We start from the raw sequence: 18,552 nt of genomic DNA, 5'->3' as shown, positions 1-18,552 counted from the left end.
GCCTCTGCCTGAGGCTACCCAGAAGGAGCTATGGAGAGATCTGCAGATTCCTCTTTTTTGTTTGGGGTTTGGAGGTGCCCAGATGAGGTCCGGCTGTGAAGCAATGCAAGCTGCTGTGGGGCCTTGGGCCTTCTTTTGGATGTTCTGGGTCTCTCTGACCCAGCTGCAGTTTGTTAGGTAATTTTAGATTGCAAAGGGCCAGGCCATTCATATGCAAAAGCCTCTCTGCACAGCTTGGGTGGGGTGGGGTCTCAGGGAACCAACAGGATGGAGAAAACAGCTATGGCTGATCCTCAGCCCTTCCCTAAGAGGCCCCGGGTCTCAGTGTCCGGCGGTAATTGCTGCAAGCACCTCTGAGAGAAAGCCACCCTCGGGTTCCGCCCGATGCCAGACAGTCCAGTTTCTCCCCGTATGTGTCTGGGTCCCCAGAGACTCCCCTGGAACTTGAGTTCAGAGCAGTCAGGAGCTTGAGACTCCCTCCCAATTGAAAAAGACAACCGCGTCCTCAGTTGCCAGCCCTTTCTGTGTGCGCCTCCGTACCTCTGCACTTCACTTCCGCACCTCCTCTGAGTCTCAGTGTGCTTTTCTCTTTCCTTTTAGTTGTAGAATTTCCACTCAGCCAGCCTTCCTGTGGTTCTGGATGATGTCCATTTTGTCTTTTAGTTGTATTTTTGAAGTGGTTGTGCAAGGCAGCAATTTCCAGTGTTTACCTATGCCGCCATCTTGGTTTCTCCCCCATGATTTATTTAATACTAGAGGCCCAATGCACGAAATTCATGTGACAGTAGGCCTTCCTTCCCTTGGCTGCCAGCACCAGCTTCCCTCTGGCTGCTGGCACTCGGGACCTGGGTTTCCCTCAGGCTGCTGGCAGTCAGCCTCCCCCATCCCACCCCACCCCCGCTCCCCCCACCTGCACCTGCCTTGGCCTGGCACTGCCTGCATTAGCCACCACTTCTCTTCCCCCTCGATTGATAGCCCTGCCAGCCAGTGGCCTGGGCCTCCCTCTGCGGGATGATCATGGGGTGATGGCATTCCCCCCATCCCCCTGCCAACCAATTGCATTGCATCCGCCTTGGCTGGCCTGGCACCGGTGCATGTCATAGCATGGTTGTATGGACAGTCATTCTGCTGTTAGGCCATTCAGTCAATTTGCATATTACACTTTTATTATTATAGATCTTCATGGACGTTTGTCTCTGGATTTCTGACAGTGAATGAGTCATGAATCTTGTTGCTCTACTTTGCATTTTCTTCTCATTTGGTTTTGTCTGAAGAGTATGGTGAATTGATCAAAAAAAGAAAAAAAATAGTCTAAATGAGAATAGTGAAGCCTCATTCATACTTAGTTAGGAGTTGTGCACTTTTCTCATACATTAAATACCACTTGTAAAACATGGGGAAAAATGAAATCATACCTGCCTTCCCACAAGATAACACCATAAGATTTTCTCCTTGCAGGAGATTCAAGATTACTTTCCTCCTCGGGGAGCGTTAGAGGGAGAATGTGTTCTCAATCTTGGCCACAAATCTCACTGAAAGATTTGTAAAACTCAGCCAAGAGGCATTTCAGGAGCCAATGGACACCAGCTGTCCCCCTGCCTCTGGCTTCGCGCTCCTCCCCAGGCAGCATTGCAAATGGCATATTCCTGCTTCTGAGCAGGCAGACCCAGCCACTTGGCTCTAGCTAACTTTAATGGAATATAACTTCTGAATCTCTATGTAACTATGGATTAGCTGCCTCTTTCATCTGTGGACTCATGTGGGCTCCTTCCCAGTGTAAAGATACGGTCAAATTTCTCTTTAAAAAACAAACAAAACAAAAAACCCCTTCCTTTTGCAGTGTCTGGTTGGCATTTGTCTCTGAGGAAGATATAATTTCAGCTAAGAATGTTCTCTTTTTTATTTAAAAAATAAACATTAGAGCTTCATCTAAATGGAAAACAAGGTACATGCAAGCACTACTTGTTCTCAGAAAATGTTTCTTAAGTATTTCCCACAAAATCTCCATTTGCTTTATGACAACATTGAAATTCCCTAATTATGGTTAGTGTTTATGTGGTATAGCTCATAACTTAGAGACGGGAAACTCCAAAAGGCTGTGTGTTAAATGAGGAAGGAGAAGGACCCATATGTACCCAGGACTCTTATCTAAGATTTCCCATGAGAGAAAGAGAGGCCTCCAAATAAGTTTCTAATTTAAATTATAGTTATCATAAAGCTCTCTGACATTGTGACCAAGGTGGACAACAACACAGAAACCATGACTGATTGCCCTCTTGCAGCAGCATCTCCTGGCCTGGTGCCATCTGCGTTTCCAAGGAGCTGCAGTTTTCAAGAGGCTTGGTCTCTATCCCCACTGCTTTTCATGCCCCTGTATCTCCCAGTAAATAAGACACCTCTGGGCAGCTTCCCACAGTAGAGTCACATAAGATAAAAATTACATTTCATTACAGCATTTATGTACCTGCAGAGTGTTATTGTCTTGAAGATAATTGCATGTGAATGTCCTAGAACCATAGGTTGTTTGATTTAGAAAGGATCTTCCATCTTTTCCAACCGCCAAGTCACTTCATGATTTACTTTTTAGAGCATCCCTCACAAGTCACTCAACCTTTGCTTGTAAGCAAAGTGTTCACTACACTGCAAGGCAATTTGTTTTATTCTAATCACTGAAGCTAAAAGCTGATTCATTGTAAAGTTGCCTATCTGATTCCAGCTATTTTCTCTGAAGAAGCACAGAATTCAGATTTCTCCTTTCATACAGCAACCACTTAGCTCTGTCCTCTACACTGAGGGTCAGCCAATTATTCCCCCAGTTTTGTAAAGAAAGTTGTGTTTCTTACTGGTGGGGAGAGGTCCTTGTCCCCACCTCTTGTTCATGGGAATGGATTTCTTGTGATACCCCAAGAAAAAGAATTTTCAGAGACTTACAGAGGAAATATTGAAGAAAGCTTTATTTCTGTGGAATCAAACACATGACTTTCCAAAGTCCTATTTCCCTTTGCCCTGCCATAAAAGAAGTGTTGCTGTGACTTCAATAGGGCTAAATTAGAGCCATTGTCCAGAGTTTCCTTTCCATTTTGGAGCAATCCATTACAGCATCAGGCTAGCTTAGCTTGTGTTCCCCACTTCAGTCCATTAGTCCATTGGGGGGTCTGCATGGCCATGGGCTATAGACAAATGCAAGAGAGCCAAGAACTACAAGAGAGAGCAAGCTCCTTTGTTTAGGGGATTATGTATTGCCCAATTTTCAAAGTGTTGCAGTGATCCTACCCGTTCTGGTCTGGCCAACAATCTCTGTTCCCAGGTGTAACTGACAGGCAAGTACCTTCCCTATGTCATCCCAACTTCACAGAGCATGCATCTATCTCCTCTTTGTTGGACCCCTTCCTTCAGTGTTTTGCAGGGAATGGGCCAGCGGTTCCCTAGAGAGTGTGAAATTGCAGCTTCCTAGTGAAGCTGCCCAAATGACATGCCTATAATGTCTGGCTTCCCTTTGCTCCCTTTTTATTATTAACTAGAGGCCTGGTGCACGACATTTGTGCACTGGGGGTGAGGGTCCCCTCTGCCCGGCCTGCACCCCTTCACAGTCCAGGACCCCTCAGGGGATGTCCACCTGCTGGCTTCCATAAGCCGGCAGTCAGACATCCTTCTTGCAGTCCGGGGCTCTCGCAGTCCAGGACCTCTCGCTCCTTACCACCTACCTGCACCAGAGGTGGGAGAGGCTCCCACCACCACCTCTATGCTTGCCAGCAGTGAGCCCAGCTTCTGGCTGAGCAGCGCTCCCCCTGTGGGAGCGCACAGACCACCAGGGAGCACCTCCTGCATTGAACGTCTACCCCTGATGGTCAGTGTGCATCATAGTGACTGGTTGTTCTACCGTTTGGTTGATTTGCATATTAGGGTTTTATTATATAGGACTAGAGACCCGGTGCACAAAAATTTGTGCACTCGGGGCAGGGAGTCCCTCAGCCCAGCCTGCACCCATTCACAGTCCAGGACCCCTTGGGGGATGTCCACCTGTCAACTTAGGCCCACTCCCTAGGAGATCAGGCCTAAGCTTGCAGTCAGACATCCCTCTAGCAGCCAGGGAGCCCTTGGGGATGTCCGACTAAAGGCTTAAGCCCCCAAGGTATCAGGTCTAAACCGTTAGTTGGACATTCTTAGTGCTGCCACGTAGGTGGGAGAAGATCCTGGCACCACCACTGTGCTGGCCAGCCATGAGCCAACTTCTGGCTGAGTAGCACTCCCCATATGGAAGTGCACTGACCACCAGGGGGCAGCTCCTGCATTGAGCATCTGCCCCCTCGTGGACAGTGCGCATCATAGCAACCAGTCATTCTGCCGTCCAGTCAATGTGCATATTAGCCTTTTGTTATTATTATATAGGATGTCCCTATTTCCCCCCTTTTGCCCCCTCTACCCAGCTCTTGCCCCCCACTTCTCTCTGGCCATCACCATACTGTTGTCTGTGTCCATGGGTTGTGCATATATTTTCTTTGGCTCATCCCTTCTTTAAATTCACTTCTTTAAATTTGTATTTTCAGATAAGTGCTTATAACTGCACTATTATATATTTTCTATTATATCATTTAGAATTAAGATATTTTTTAATTGAACCCTTGTAAATTTCAGTGCAATTTAATAAATTATGCTAGAAGCAATTAGGAGATTTTTCATGTAATGCAGATACATTTCAATTAATATTTTATTAATTTTAAAAATTTTTAATATTTTAATTTGAAATAATATCATACATCTAAAAAAACTATAAAATACTACAGCATATTATACGTATCCTTCACCCAATTTCTTAGGTGTTAATAATTTAAACATAACCATTATACAACTAACAGAATTTGGAGTATATTTTTCTTATAATCTCTTTAATGTTACTTAATCCATTTACTTTGTTTTTGTTCATCTTCACCCAAGGATATTTTTCCATTGAATTTTAGAGAGAGTGAAGGGAAAGGGAGAGACACATTGATTGGTTGCCTCCTGCACATGCTTTGATAGGGACTGGGGATCAAGCCAGCAACTGAGGTACATTTACTGGAATCGAACCTGGGACCCTTCAGTCCACAGGCTAATGCTCTATCCACTGAGAAAAACAGGCTGCAGCTTAATTTATTTACTTTTAATCTATATGTGTCTTTATATTTAAAGTGGTTTTGTTTTTTATTCACCCTCATAATCTGTCCTTTAATTGGTGCATTTATGCCACTGACTTTCAGAGTGCTTACTGATAGAGTTACTACCATATCAGGCGGCTTCTGGGTCTTCTGGGTCCCGCCCTGCCTTGCCTTTTTTTCTTCTTTGTTTCTAAGACATTTCACTTTATTTAAAAGAAGCCAAATACAGGATATAAAGGGTATGATATTTACAACAGTACAGTAAATAGGTTGGTTTCCTGGTAGCATCAGTAGTCTTTCAGTGAGTATTAACCCCCTTTCCCCTTGATGCTCGACCCAGCTGGCAGACAAACAGCAACAGTGGGGTGGGATGGGACTGCAGGATAGAAAGTCTCCCTGAAGGGATTAAAAATCACATAGATGCCAAAATGTCCACAAAGGGGTCTTGGGGGTGAGGGGTGCCTCTTCTTCATTCCTTTGAGGGCTTGGCAGCGGGAATACTGAGGGATTTGCCCCAAACTAACACACGGCCCACCCTCAGCCTGTAAATCTTTCACCCATGAAATATTCCCTTCCTGAGAGAATCAGCCCTAATTCCTCAGCCAGGGCCTGGAGGAGCCGCCCAGGCCGTGGGCACAGCCAGAACTGTGGACATTTCATGGCATTTCCACTCCCACTCCAGCTGCCTAACAACTCTGCACTGCTCCCCTCGCCCACCTCCCCCGTCACTCCATCAGGACACTGTGCACAGGAGGGTACACTGGTTTTCCCATGCCCATTGGGAACTGGTTGTTTCTGTTTTATGGAGTGAAAAGGTTCCTGTGGGTCGGGTAAGGTGTCTGCTTGGCAAGAAGTTCTGTAACAGAGCCACTGACCACACCCACCTCCTCTGGGCATGGAGCAGCTCCGGCCATCAGAGCTCATCTCTCCAGCAGAACTGAAGGGAAGACCATGTGTACCCTTCTGTCCCTCACCCTTCACATACCCAGAACCATCAGTGTCACACTTCCTAATTCCTATCACTGTATTTCATTAGTTCCATACTGTTTTACTAATCATGAATCTAAACAGATTGGTTCAAAAACAGATCCTTCTATTTTTAAAGTAGCTGGGGCTTCTGGGGGTGGGCCTTGCCTTGCAGCCTGGATCCGCTGATGGGTGGTTCTGGGCCTCAAGGCAAGACCCGCTGCTGAGGCTTCTGGGGGCGGTCCCCACTGGGGTGCCTGGCCAGTCTGGGTGAGGGGCTGAGGGCTGTTTTGAGGCTGCACACACCCCCTTTAGGGTGTGGGTCCCCACTGGGATGCCTGGCCAGTCTGGGTGAGGGGCTGAGGGCTGTTTTTAGGCTGCCCACACCCCGTTTAGGGTGGGGGTCTCCACTGGGTGCCTGGCCAGCCTGGATGAGGGGCTGATGGCTGTTTTTAGGCTGCCCGCACCCCCTTTAGGGTGGGGGTCCACACTGGGGTGCCTGGACAGTCTGGATGAGGGGCTGAGGGCCGTTTTCAGGCTGGCGGGTGACTGAAGCTCCCAACCTCTCCTTTTTTATTTTTTTTTTATTTTTATTCTAGGATTTATTTACCTTCTATGGCTGTCACTGGAGCTGAGAGCCGGCTTTAGCTCTGAGGCCGGCTCCAGGTTGAGGCCTCGGCTGCTGAAAGCAGGTTATCTGGGCTTTGTTTAGCTTCTATAATTGCAACATTGTTGCATCTGGAGCTCAGAGCTGGGCTGCCGCAGGCCAGGAACGTTGGCTTCCTCCATCACAGGAGCAAGCAAGCCTCCTGTTCGCTTCAGCTGCCTGGCTGCCGGCCACCATCTTGGTTGGCAGTTAATTTGCATATCCTGCTAATTAGCCAATGGGAAGCATTCGTGGGTATGGTCAATTTGCATCTTTCTCTTTTATTAGTGTAGATAACTAGCTAATTACAAGATATCAGTTGTACTGGAACAGAGTCATACCTTTTTTTTTTGCTTCAAGAGCAGAGTCGACTAGTTGTGACAGAGTACAGAGCCTGTACATCTATAACATTTACTATCTGACCCTGTACAGAAATTTTTAATATCTATACACAGTCTAGAACAGTTTCTCAAACTCTGTGGTGAGTGACTGTTGTTTTTGATTTTCAGTGTGCTACTGGCTGAGGTACTTTAGTAAAATTCAATACAAATGAATTATTAGAAATATGAAATTCAAAAAGAGTTATGGAAAATAGAAGTCTAAATGTCTTATTATTAGACTTAATAGACACAAACTTGCATTCTGATAAATACAATAAAAACAAATAAAATAAGGAGTACAAAAGAATTATAAAATTCACATGTTTTAGTGAAAGTATACATATAGGTAACTAATATAAACAATTCTAGCCGAAACCGGTTTGGCTCAGTGGATAGAGCGTCAGCCTGCGGACTGAGAGGTCCCGGGTTCGATTCCGGTCAAGGGCATGTACCTGGGTTGTGGGCACATCCCTAGTGGGGGATGTGCAGGAGGCAGCTGATCGATGTTTCTCTCTCATCGATGTTTCTAACTCTCTCTATCTCTCTCCCTTCCTCTCTGTGAAAAATCAATAAAAATATATTTAAAAAATATATGTAAACAATTCTAATTGCACTTATAATGTTTTTGTTGTTCAGCTGTCACAATTAAGCAAAAAGTTTACTTTGAGATAGCAATTCCCCATATTAAATGCCTGTACTCAGACTTTGATTAGACATTATGACTGTATTTATGACTTTGAGTTTCTTATCTAGTTTAGGTTGAATTGACAACACTACTCACAGGAAGGAATGCATATCTAAAATGTTTTTTTGTTTTAATACTAATCATTATGAAGAGACCAGTCTCACAGAGTATGTTGACTGGAATAAAAAAAAAAAAAAAAGAGGTTTGAAAATAAAGCTAAAGATATTCCTTCTTACCTTTTTTCAAAATGAAATAAGTGTTTCTATATTTTCAAATTTCACCTTTAATCCTCCATCACTAGCCAATTCCAACAATTATCTTTTTGTAAAACAATGGCTCCTGCACATTATACACTTTGAGTTATGGTAGATAAACTAATCTTAAAATGTACACAATCATAATGTGGAGCTACTGTGCACAACACCCAGAATTGTAACAGGTGTCCACTGATCACAAACTTGGATAGCTTGGCCTTCCCAAATGGTGACAGGCATTTTAATGCTTACTCTCAAAGTCTGTACTTATTTCAGTGAAGACTGGTTTTGGGACTGGCAGCCTCTTGACCACACTTTGAGTAACACTTCTGTAAAGTTCCTCCTTTCTAAACCAAACTATTAATTCTTTCAATCATCCTTCACATTCTGATTACCCTTCTCTCAAAATGTACTCCTTCCCATGTGCCTCTTAAAATGTGGCAATTAGAACATAAGCTCACTGTTCCTGAGGTGTGTGACCAGTGCACAACACAGTGGGGCTCCAGCCTTCTGACTATTTTTTAATATGTTTTTACTAATTTTTAGAGAGAGAGGAAGGGAGAGGGAAAGAGAAACAGCCTTGGCTTACTCCTTCACACTCCCTACTGGGGATTGAGCCTGCAACCTGGGCATGTGCCCTGACTAGGAATTAAACCTGCAACCTCTTGGTGCATGGGACGATATTCAACCAACTGAGCCACACCAGCAAGGGCTTGAGATCCATGCTTTTGGTCATGCATTCTAGAGTTGGTGACTTAGTTTGGTATCCATATTGCATGGTTGATTCACATTCAATTTGCTACAACTCCCAAAGTTATGAATAGCAACTGCTGTTAAACCAAGTCTGTTCCATCTTACACATCTTATGGTTGATTTTTAAAGTTAGGTCCTTATATTTTGCTTCATGAAATGTCTTCTTATTAGGTTATTTTCTATTCAGTTAAGATCTTTATACATCTACATGTCGCCTGTCCCTAACAATGATAATTACTTTTATCTTGCACTTTAAGGTTTATATGGTATTTTCACATAAAATCTCATATGGGTAAATTGACTTACCATGCTTGATGTGCATTATTATCATTTCCATTTTAGAAAGAGAAAATTGAGTCTCAAAAAGGGTGCCTTGCTCATGACCACTTAGTGAATTACCTTGTATCATCATCATATTTTAAAAACATGAGTTGTACTGGCTCATTCAAGTTATTCTTAAAGTAAGCATAATTTTGAGGCATCCTCCAGACATCATTCCTTAGTTGTGTTCAGTCTTTGGATCACACTCTGTGGTGGGGTTACTCAACCAGTTGCTAATAAAACTCTCTGTAGCATCCAGCACAGTTAGCCATCTCTGGCATAACCATATCAGGAGAGCCTTTATCAGCTCCCTTGCCAAAATCCAGACAGTCTATGTCCATAGTATTTTCATGATATTAAACCATTAAGATAGGTGAATAAAGTTAGTTTGGTGTTTCTTTTTCTCACAAATTCATATGATTCCTAGACATTTCCATTTCCATTTTGCATTTCTAAATGATCAAACTATTTGTTTTTAGCCTGAAAAAATTATCAACCCGATGAAATCTGATTACTTCTTAACCAATAAGAACAATTCCACAATTATTATTATTGAGGAGTTTGCTATATGCCTGGCAGTCTGCTGCCCCAGGAGCGTATAAAAGTTAAACTCTAGTATAGTATGTTTTTCATACTGTGGATCATGGCCCATTAATGGATTGTCAAATAAATGTGGTGGGTCACAAACAACATTTTTGTTGCTGTTAAATCTTCACCTGAGGATATTTTTTCCATTGATGTTTTAAAGAGAGTGGGAGGAAGAGAGGAAGGAAGAGAGAGAGAGAGAAAAAAACATTGATGTGAGAGAGGCACATCATTTAGTTGCCTCCTGCACGTGCCCCAACTGGGTCCAGGGATCAAACCTGCATCCCAGGTACATGCCCTTGACCAGGAATCAAACCCACGACCCATCAGTGTGTTGGCCGACACTAACTACTGAGCTATGCCAGCCAGGGTACAAAGAACATTTTTTAAAAAAGTAAACAGATTAAATTAGATTATAAAATATCAGAGTACAGCTAAATGAAATAAGTCAGACAGAGAAAGACAAATACCATATGATTTCAACAGAGAACAAACTGATGGAGATGAAGGCATGGATAATAAAAGTGAAGGGGAATAGGAAATACAAACTTCCATCTATAAAATAAATAGGTTATGGGGATGTACATCACAGGGAAAATAGTCAACAATAAATATTATAATAACTGTAACAACAGATGGTTACTAAACTTATGGTAATCAGATTGTAAAGTGTATAAATGTTTAATCATTATACTGTACACTTAAAACTAATGTAATATTATATGTCAATATTATACTTTAATAAAATATATCAGGATAATAATAGTCTGATTGATTGATTGATTATAATATCTACGTGTGCCTTGAGTTGTGATAGAAAATGTATTTCTTATTACATGTTACTATCAATAGTTTGAAAGAGCCTGCATTAGAGGAAAACAAAGATACAGAATCAGGTCAATTTCCTTTGGCACATACTGTGGTAAAGGGAAGGTTCTAAAAGAGAATGGATGTTTTTTTCTTTGTTTTGTTTATGTTTACTATCAGTTTTTGTTTGTTTGTTTTGGTTCAATCTATACTGAAAAAAATTTCCTGAACTGTTTGACTTTTTTTTTTCCAGTAAGTCACCACTTTTCACATGCCTTTGTTGGGTTGTAATTACCTTCCTGTTGCCCAAAGCTAGTATAATAAGTTCTTAGAGCTTAGCAGACATGGGCAGGCTTTCCACTCCCAGTCCACAGTGCCCAGCTTGGCATCTTTTCTTAACCAAAATAAAGGAGTCCTTATCCAAATACTATGTGGTTTACTAGCATCAGTAACCAAGTTTGGGCTAGCTTGAGAGAGCTCATTGGAGCCAGCACTAAATATTATAGTTTCTGTTTTAAAATATCTATAATTTCTTTAGAAGCATATCCTTCTTTTGCCTTCTCAAAAACTATTTGCTGAAAGGGATTTTTTTCAAAATGCTTACTTAATGTCAACTTCCCATCACTAGATTCCTGAATTGTGATATGAAAATCCAGAATGCAACCCTCAATCTATCATGGTGCCTGATATATAATGGCCCTCAGAGGTCAGGTTTTATTGTATTAATCATAGGGGGAAAGGAAGTAGAAAATGCTACTAAGTATAATTTTGTGCCATCATCCCAGATGACTTGCGTTTTTTCCACTTGTACAACTTTTTAAATTTTTTTTGCCAAACCTTTATACAACTGTTTTTAAAACTCAAAGCTAATTTTCCACAGTGTCCCCAAAGCTATGGAATTCTTTGTTAATAGTACCTTGGTTTTGTACTTTCTTCCACCTTATACTTGAATGTTCAAAATTGTCATTTAACCCAACCCAAAATGAATGTAAATTTTCAAGACATAAACTATCTCAATATTTATTTGTTTTTCAACATTTATTGACTGAGCAACTGTTCACTTTTCCTGGAAAATAGAATACATTGCAAAGTTAAAGAGAGTTAAGGTGGATGATAGGTATGTAAATAGGTGACAGGCAATAGATAAGCAGTTGAATAAACATTAGAAAATAATAAATAAACAAACACTGCTAACTGTGTTTATCACTTAATCCCCTCAGTGAACCCATGAGAGAGGACCTATTTTTAGTCCCATTTTATAAGGGAGAAAAACTTTGGAGGGAGCAAAAAACTTATATACAGTCATAAAAGCTCTAACTGGTCCTACCAGCACTTGGAACTGGGTCTTAGAATCAGATGTCAAAGTAAAATAAAATAAACTGAATTAAATCAACAAAAATATATTGAGCAGTTACTATGAGCCTGGAGAAGTGAATGTGAATAAAACAGAAACACAGGCCCTGCTCTTAATGAGCTCACATATAATGAATGACTGAGAGGGGTGTGTGTGACATGAGTAAATACTGCAATAAAGGTCTAATCCAAATACTACAGGCATGCAGGGGAGAAAGTAGTCATTGTTTGGAGCAGCCAGGGAAGGCTTCAAATGGAAGAACTTCACAGGTGAGCCAGTACTCAAGAATCATCAGAGACCAGGGAAGGACAGCAGTGACTCTTACTCCTGTAACATTGCTGAATGTTGGGGAATGGTTGGGGGATAGGGAGCAGAGTGAAGGGAACTCTGGAGTAACAACTGAAATGAGGCAAGAAAAGTAAGTACATGGCAGTCAGGATGCAAGGGCTTAGAATTCCACACCAAAGACTGTTAGGAAGGCTTCCCTCAAGGTCACTGTGTCTCCAAGCTAATGATCCTTACCTTAGTCTCCCCAACTTGGTTCTTACTGTATATTCCCTGGGAAGCTGTAGGTTTTTTGGGTGGGAGCGTATATGATCATCTTTGAATTACACTGTAGAAAGCTGCTTAGATGGCAAAGACACTGGAATCAAGGATTCTAGCCAGGTTTTGACTATAATAGGCCCAGAGAGAAGTGTCAAGGGCTTAAAAAAAGGAGTGAAGATACAAATGAGGGAATAGATTTGAAAATCATCTGAGTTGGTCCCTGGTAATATATGCATGGTGAGGATGGAGACATTATTATTTAGGCGCTCTAGGTCAAGGCCTATGCTGGACTGGAGAGACTTGCAAAGATAAACAAGGCCATCTGTGGCCTCGGCTAACCCAAACACTCATTTCTCAGGGGATGCAAATTTGGGCAGAACCCAGATAGGTAAGATAAATGTGTAAAGAGACTAGTGTAAGACAGGGCAAATTAGTGGGACCCAAGCAGCCCATAGATGTGTGTCCTGCCTAAGGTATTCAGACTCATAATTGATTAAAAACAAGAAGGCTGGCCTAGCAGCACAGGCTGGGTAGATTCTCCTCAACTAGTGATCTCCAGAATTCCTCTTACAGAAATTCAGTAGATGATTTTGTTGTTAATTATACAGGGAGTCCTATATAATAAAACCCTAATATGCAAATCGACTGAACTGCAGAACGACCAGTCTCTATGATGCGCACGGGCCACCAGGGGGCAGACGCTCAATGCAGGAGCTGCCCCCTGGTGGCCAGTGCGCTCCCACAGGGGGAGCGCTACTCAGCCAGAAGCAGGGCTCACAGGTGGTGAGCGCAGAGGTGGTGGCGGAAGCCATCTGGCCTAAGCCAGCAGGTGGACATCCCCCCGAGGGGTCCCAGACTGCGAGAGGGTGCAGGCTGGGCTGAGGGGTCCCCCACCCCAGTGCACAGATGTCGTGCACTGGGCCTCTAGTATACAATAACAACCAAGTTGGGGAGACTAAGGTAAGGATCATTAGCTTTGAGACACAGTGACCTTGAGGTTCAGAAGAGGGAAGCTGGAAATATGGTTGTGGAGCTCAGTGAAGAAGTTTCAGGAAAGAAGTAAGTGCTTTTTATGGCAGGATTAAGTTTCTGTGTGAAAAAGAGATCACAGATGTTTTAGATTTAGACTGTCTAGTCAGATGGTAATTATACCTTCTTTGTAATCAGTCAGGAAAATCTTCTTAGAGAAAAAGGAATGATTCAGAAACTCTATGAAAATTGAAAGGAAGAAAGCTTGGCAGGTTGGGAAGAGATCCTCTAGCCACTGGGGAGGAAGAGGGTGTGCAGGACCATGCATGATGGTGGAATCACCTTTACTCAAAGGTGCCCAAAAAAACAGAGGGTGTGCATGAACTGGAGGGAAAGGAGAGGAGATGGGAGGACCATGCCCCTGGGCCCTAGATTTCCCATTTCATCTGAGCCACAAGCCAATGTGCACTATCCTTAATGTTTTTCAGGGTGAAGACTCAGATGAAGAAGATCTTTGTATCAGTAACAAATGGACTTTCCAAAGAACCAGTCGGCGGTGGTCTCGTGTGGACAACCTCCACACACTGTTTCCTGGGGGAGACAGAAATGGGTCATCTGGAGACATTAGGATGAGAAACACAACCAGCAGTGAAAGTGTCCTCACAGACCTGAGTGAGCCCGAGGTCTGCTCCATCCACAGCGAGAGCAGTGGTGGGAGTGACGGACGCAGCCACCCCAGCAGCCAGGGCACTGGCCGGGAGGCGTTTGACTGCTCCAGCCGGTACTGCTCCGATAGCCCAGTCATGCTGGATGCCACGGTATTCAGCAGCAGCCTCCCACAGTCCTCCAAAGACGTCCTCAACTACCCTTTCCACCCAAAGAATGAGAAACTCAGTAGACCCAGAGCTAAATCATTTTTGAAACGCATGGAAACACTCCGAGCAAAAGGAACACATGGAAGGCATAAGGGGCAGACAGGTGGCTTGATGATCAGTGGGCCTGTGCTACAGCAGGAGCCAGAGTCCTTTAAGGCCATGCAGTGCATCCAAATACCTAATGGAGATCTCCAGAACTCACTCCCGGTTGCCTACAGTAAAGGGCTTCAATGCTCCAGCAAATGGAGTGGTGAAAGCAGCCCATCAGAAAACAGCAGTAGTGGGCTGAGCACACCTGGCCTGAAGGAACGGAAATGCCAGGAGGCCAACAAGCGCGGGGGCATGTACTTAGAAGACCTGGATGTGCTGGCTGGGACAGCACTGTGGAATGCAGGTGACCAAAACCACACACATGAGTTTCATTCCCAGGAGAACTTGGTAGTACACATTCCCAAGGATCACAAACCAGGAACATTCCCAAAGGCACTGTCCATCGAAAGCCTCTCACCAACAGACAACAGCAATGGGGTGAACTGGAGGACCGGTAGCATCTCCCTGGGTAGACAGCATGGCCCTTGTGCCAGGGAGCCTGGGCTCATTGCCTCCTGCCACAGAGCAAGTCGAGTCAGTATCTATGACAACGTCCCATTGTATGCCAGCACAGGAGACCTTTTGGACTTGGAGAAAGATGACCTCTTACCTCACTTAAAGGACATTCTGCACCACACCAGTGGCCTCCAAGAGGGAGTGAATGAACTGCAAGCACATGAGGCCTTAGTTGGAAAACCTGGCTTATGTCCCTTTCCATTTCCTAATCAGATAACCTTAGATTTTGAAGGCAATTCTGTTTCTGAAGGTCAGACAACACCCAGTGATGTGGAAAGAGATGGAACATCACTTAATGAGTTGGAGACCACCGGGATCAAAGAAAGAAGGGATTCTGGTGTAGGGGCCTCTCTGACTAGGCCAAACAGGTTGGTGGCATGATTTTGTGAAGTGATTTTTAATCCACTTCTTAATAATTATGGTCTGTGTATTTATTTTTTAAACATTTATAGAGCACTTATTAAATGCCTGACACTGTTAAGTGATGTATGTGGTTAGGAATCATTTGAACAGAAGTATGTCTTCTCTACAGTTAACATGGTGATTAAATCCCTGTTATCTCACTTTTATTTCTCTGAGTGTGCCCTCTAATTCAATCTTAGTTTTATTTTTTTTTAAATGAGCTTATGTGCAAAGGTCTATGTGAGGCACCATTCATAATCACTGATAATGGAGGCCCAGTGCCTGTACACAGGTGCTTTCCATGACCTTGCAACAGTATTGATTAAAAAATATTTCTACCACAAATGTTAAACTATTTTTAATTTAATTGTATGAGAAAATTCTGATATCTAAGATGTGTACTTCATAAGTTTAGTTTGGTTTTACAATATCAGTTACAAAGTATATAAAAGCTGTTGTTCAAAGACCACTTCAGAAGTACCCTAGAGCAATGGCCTTGGATGGGCCTAACTGGTAGAAAGAGTAATAATGTGTGTGCTTCTAGTGGAGACAGTGATGTCTCTTGGGACTCACTGATGTGTCATGACATCAGGAGTGCTTTATCTGTGCCTATCAGGCTCCATCTCAACACCAAACGAGAGGTGAGTGCAGGGACAGGGTAGCAATATAAAAATATTCTAGTGCTCCCAAACATTGACATTGAGATCTCTTTTCCTATCCCTCCCCCCGCCCCCCCCCCTCTCTCTCTCACACACACACACACACACACACACACACACACACACACACACAACAGCTGCTTTCAACATTTTGGAGAAAATTTAGGGATGAACAAGTGAAAATTATTATATAACTTATTTAACCCTCCTAATAAAACAGATAATGACTTTTTTCCAGATTTATCAGACTTGGAAAAAGTAGTTACTTTGGTCTGTTCTTTGCATTTGTGTCTTCCGTTTTCATTTGCTTGGTGATTTTCTTGGCACTGAACCTATTTTGAATAACCACTTAAAAATTAGTCACATCCTGTGTTTCTGGATAACATATCCACTTTGTGACTGCCTCTCTGATGGTCTCTCTGGTAAAGGCGACTCCGATGGAACAGTTTCCAGCTCTCCCACCAGCCTCAGCCATCCACGGCATCACCCCACATCAGCAACCAGACTGCTGGCCAGTTGAACCTGCTCCAGCGCTTCTCGCTGCTCCGCCTCACGGCCATCATGGAGAAGCACTCCATGTCCAACAAACACGGCTGGGCATGGTGCGTAGCATGTTCACTCCAGAGAGCATCATTTGGCTAGAGCTAAGCGTGTGATTGCAAAAGCTTTAGTACTTGCTTTCTGATTTCTGAAAACCTGATCATTGCCTTTACTTGCTGACTTCCTGAAAATAATGCCCAGAGTTCTGCCTTACTGTCTGCTTCCCGGGCTGCCTCAGCTGGGAGGGGATGTAGCCTGCAGGAAGCATGGCTTTATTTGTAGCTCTCTGCCAGTGTCCAGGGAAGGCACTCAGGCTCCAACAAGAACAAAAGTCAAGTAGTCAAGTAAAAGCTGATTAATTGTGAGCAGAGTAATTAAAAATAAACTTGCTGTAAAGTAATTCTGGCAGTTTGCAAGGAAACATCTGTTATTTGTACCTTCAGACCAATACAGAGCTCAACACCTAGTCCTAGAGCATTGATTCATTCAAAAGGCATTTCATTCTTCAGGGACATGTCTACTTTTATTTAATTGGCAAATAAAAACAAGAATATGCAGTAAAATGTTTGTAATAAGGACTTGACAAAGCATGTGTTGGAACTTAAATGTGGACCTATTTTAGATGATTTGAAAAAATATTAAATGTGTCACTAATTGTCCTGTGGTATATATTATGTATATAGAAGAATTGGCAATGCTTTTATAAAAATAATTTAGAAAGTTATAAGTTGCATGATCAAATTAATGTGCTTGTGTATTAAAATTTCCTTTAAAAAGTACAATTAAAAATAAAAAAATAAAAAGTACAATTAGTTCTAGAAAATTATAGCCAAGAAATGCTTTTTATCTTCTCTCCCTTCCTTTCTCCCCCAACCCAACTAAGTTAATTCTTCTTGTTGTTGTAGTTTTTAAGTTTCATTTAGTCTTGTTGGGGACTTTTAAGTGTTTATTACTTGAGAGGTGTGTAGTAACAATTAAATTAGAAAGTCGACCACTTGCTTTGAAAACAGAGCCATAAATCCATCTGTTAACGTGAATCATGCTGTATAATAGAGTTCTAACATAGGCAAGGGGCACACATTGTCCTTCCATGTACTGTGATTAATTAAGAGAGAAATATTGAATTCCCTCATGCCTGTTGGCTATTCCTACAAAAGCTTGGCTTTACCCTCTTGCTTGCTTTCACAGCCTCTCCCAACAGTAGGCCCCAGGAGGCTTGATGACCTGGTTTCTGTGAATTCTAGGTCAGTTCCAAAGTTCATGAAGAGGATGAAAGTTCCTGATTACAAAGACAAGACTGTCTTTGGTGTTCCTCTTATAGTTCACGTCCAGAGAACAGGACAGCCCCTGCCTCAGAGTATTCAACAAGCACTCAGATATCTTCGCAGCAACTGCCTTGACCAGGTATGGTTGGAAATCCAAAACACAGGCTTGGATTTATGAAATGCCAGACAGAGTCATTGTCCAGCATCAGACAAAAATGAGCTTCACCGAAAATAAAAGGCATTGCGATCTTTATAGGTCAACTAGAGGCCCGGTGCATGAATTCATGCATGGGTGGGGTCCCTGGGCCTGGCCTGCGATCCGGCTGATCTGGGCCAGCTGGCCAGGGGGAGGGACTGTGGGAAGTTGGCCGTCAGTGGAAAATTGGCTGTGGGAGCACACTGACCACCAGGGGGCAGCTCCTGCATTGAGCATCTGCCCCCTAGTGGTCAGTGCACATCATAGCAGCTGGTCTACCGGTCGTTCGGTCATTCGGACTTTCAGTCACTTAGGCTTTTATATATACAAATATTTAATTTGACCAGGCTATATTTCGTCAAGCTGTTTGAGCATGTTTTCTCATTGGCACCTTGAATGACTCCCTGGAGTGACTGCAGAAAGTTAATGTCAATAGTTTTCAGCTGTGGTGTCTAATTTGTGTTCCCTAGAAATTATATACTGCATTTCCTTTTTAATTATTGTCCTAATGCCACCATTGATTTCAAAGCATTTCTTTTAGCCCTGTTATCTTTCTTTTAAAAGAATTAATTTTTATATTTTCTTTCATTAATTCTTTTTTTTTTTTT

At 42.8% G+C, this 18,552-nt stretch overlaps 1 protein-coding gene across 4 annotated transcripts in view; it reads left to right on the top strand.

Annotated features, from left to right (window-relative positions):
* Window positions 1–18,552, top strand: part of STARD13 (StAR related lipid transfer domain containing 13) — a gene marked incomplete at its 5' end in the record, with an annotated part of 302,915 nt that overhangs the window by 252,668 nt on the left and 31,695 nt on the right. For 2 of the 4 annotated variants that reach the window (XM_081083033.1, XM_081083032.1), the window contains 3 exons: window positions 13,890–15,250; window positions 16,372–16,545; window positions 17,728–17,887. In XM_081083033.1, the coding sequence (XP_080939159.1) occupies window positions 13,890–15,250; window positions 16,372–16,545; window positions 17,728–17,887 (1,695 nt within the window). Of the gene's footprint in view, window positions 1–12,086; window positions 12,156–13,833; window positions 15,251–16,371; window positions 16,546–17,727; window positions 17,888–18,552 lie in introns of all 4 variants that reach the window. The other 2 variants (XM_081083030.1, XM_081083031.1) reach the window with 2 other exon arrangements.

Source organism: Myotis nattereri, assembly GCF_964212035.1.
Source record: "Myotis nattereri genome assembly, chromosome: 2".
In the NCBI taxonomy this organism is placed as follows: domain Eukaryota; kingdom Metazoa; phylum Chordata; class Mammalia; order Chiroptera; family Vespertilionidae; genus Myotis; species Myotis nattereri.
This window is presented reverse-complemented; position numbering and strand designations above follow the sequence as displayed.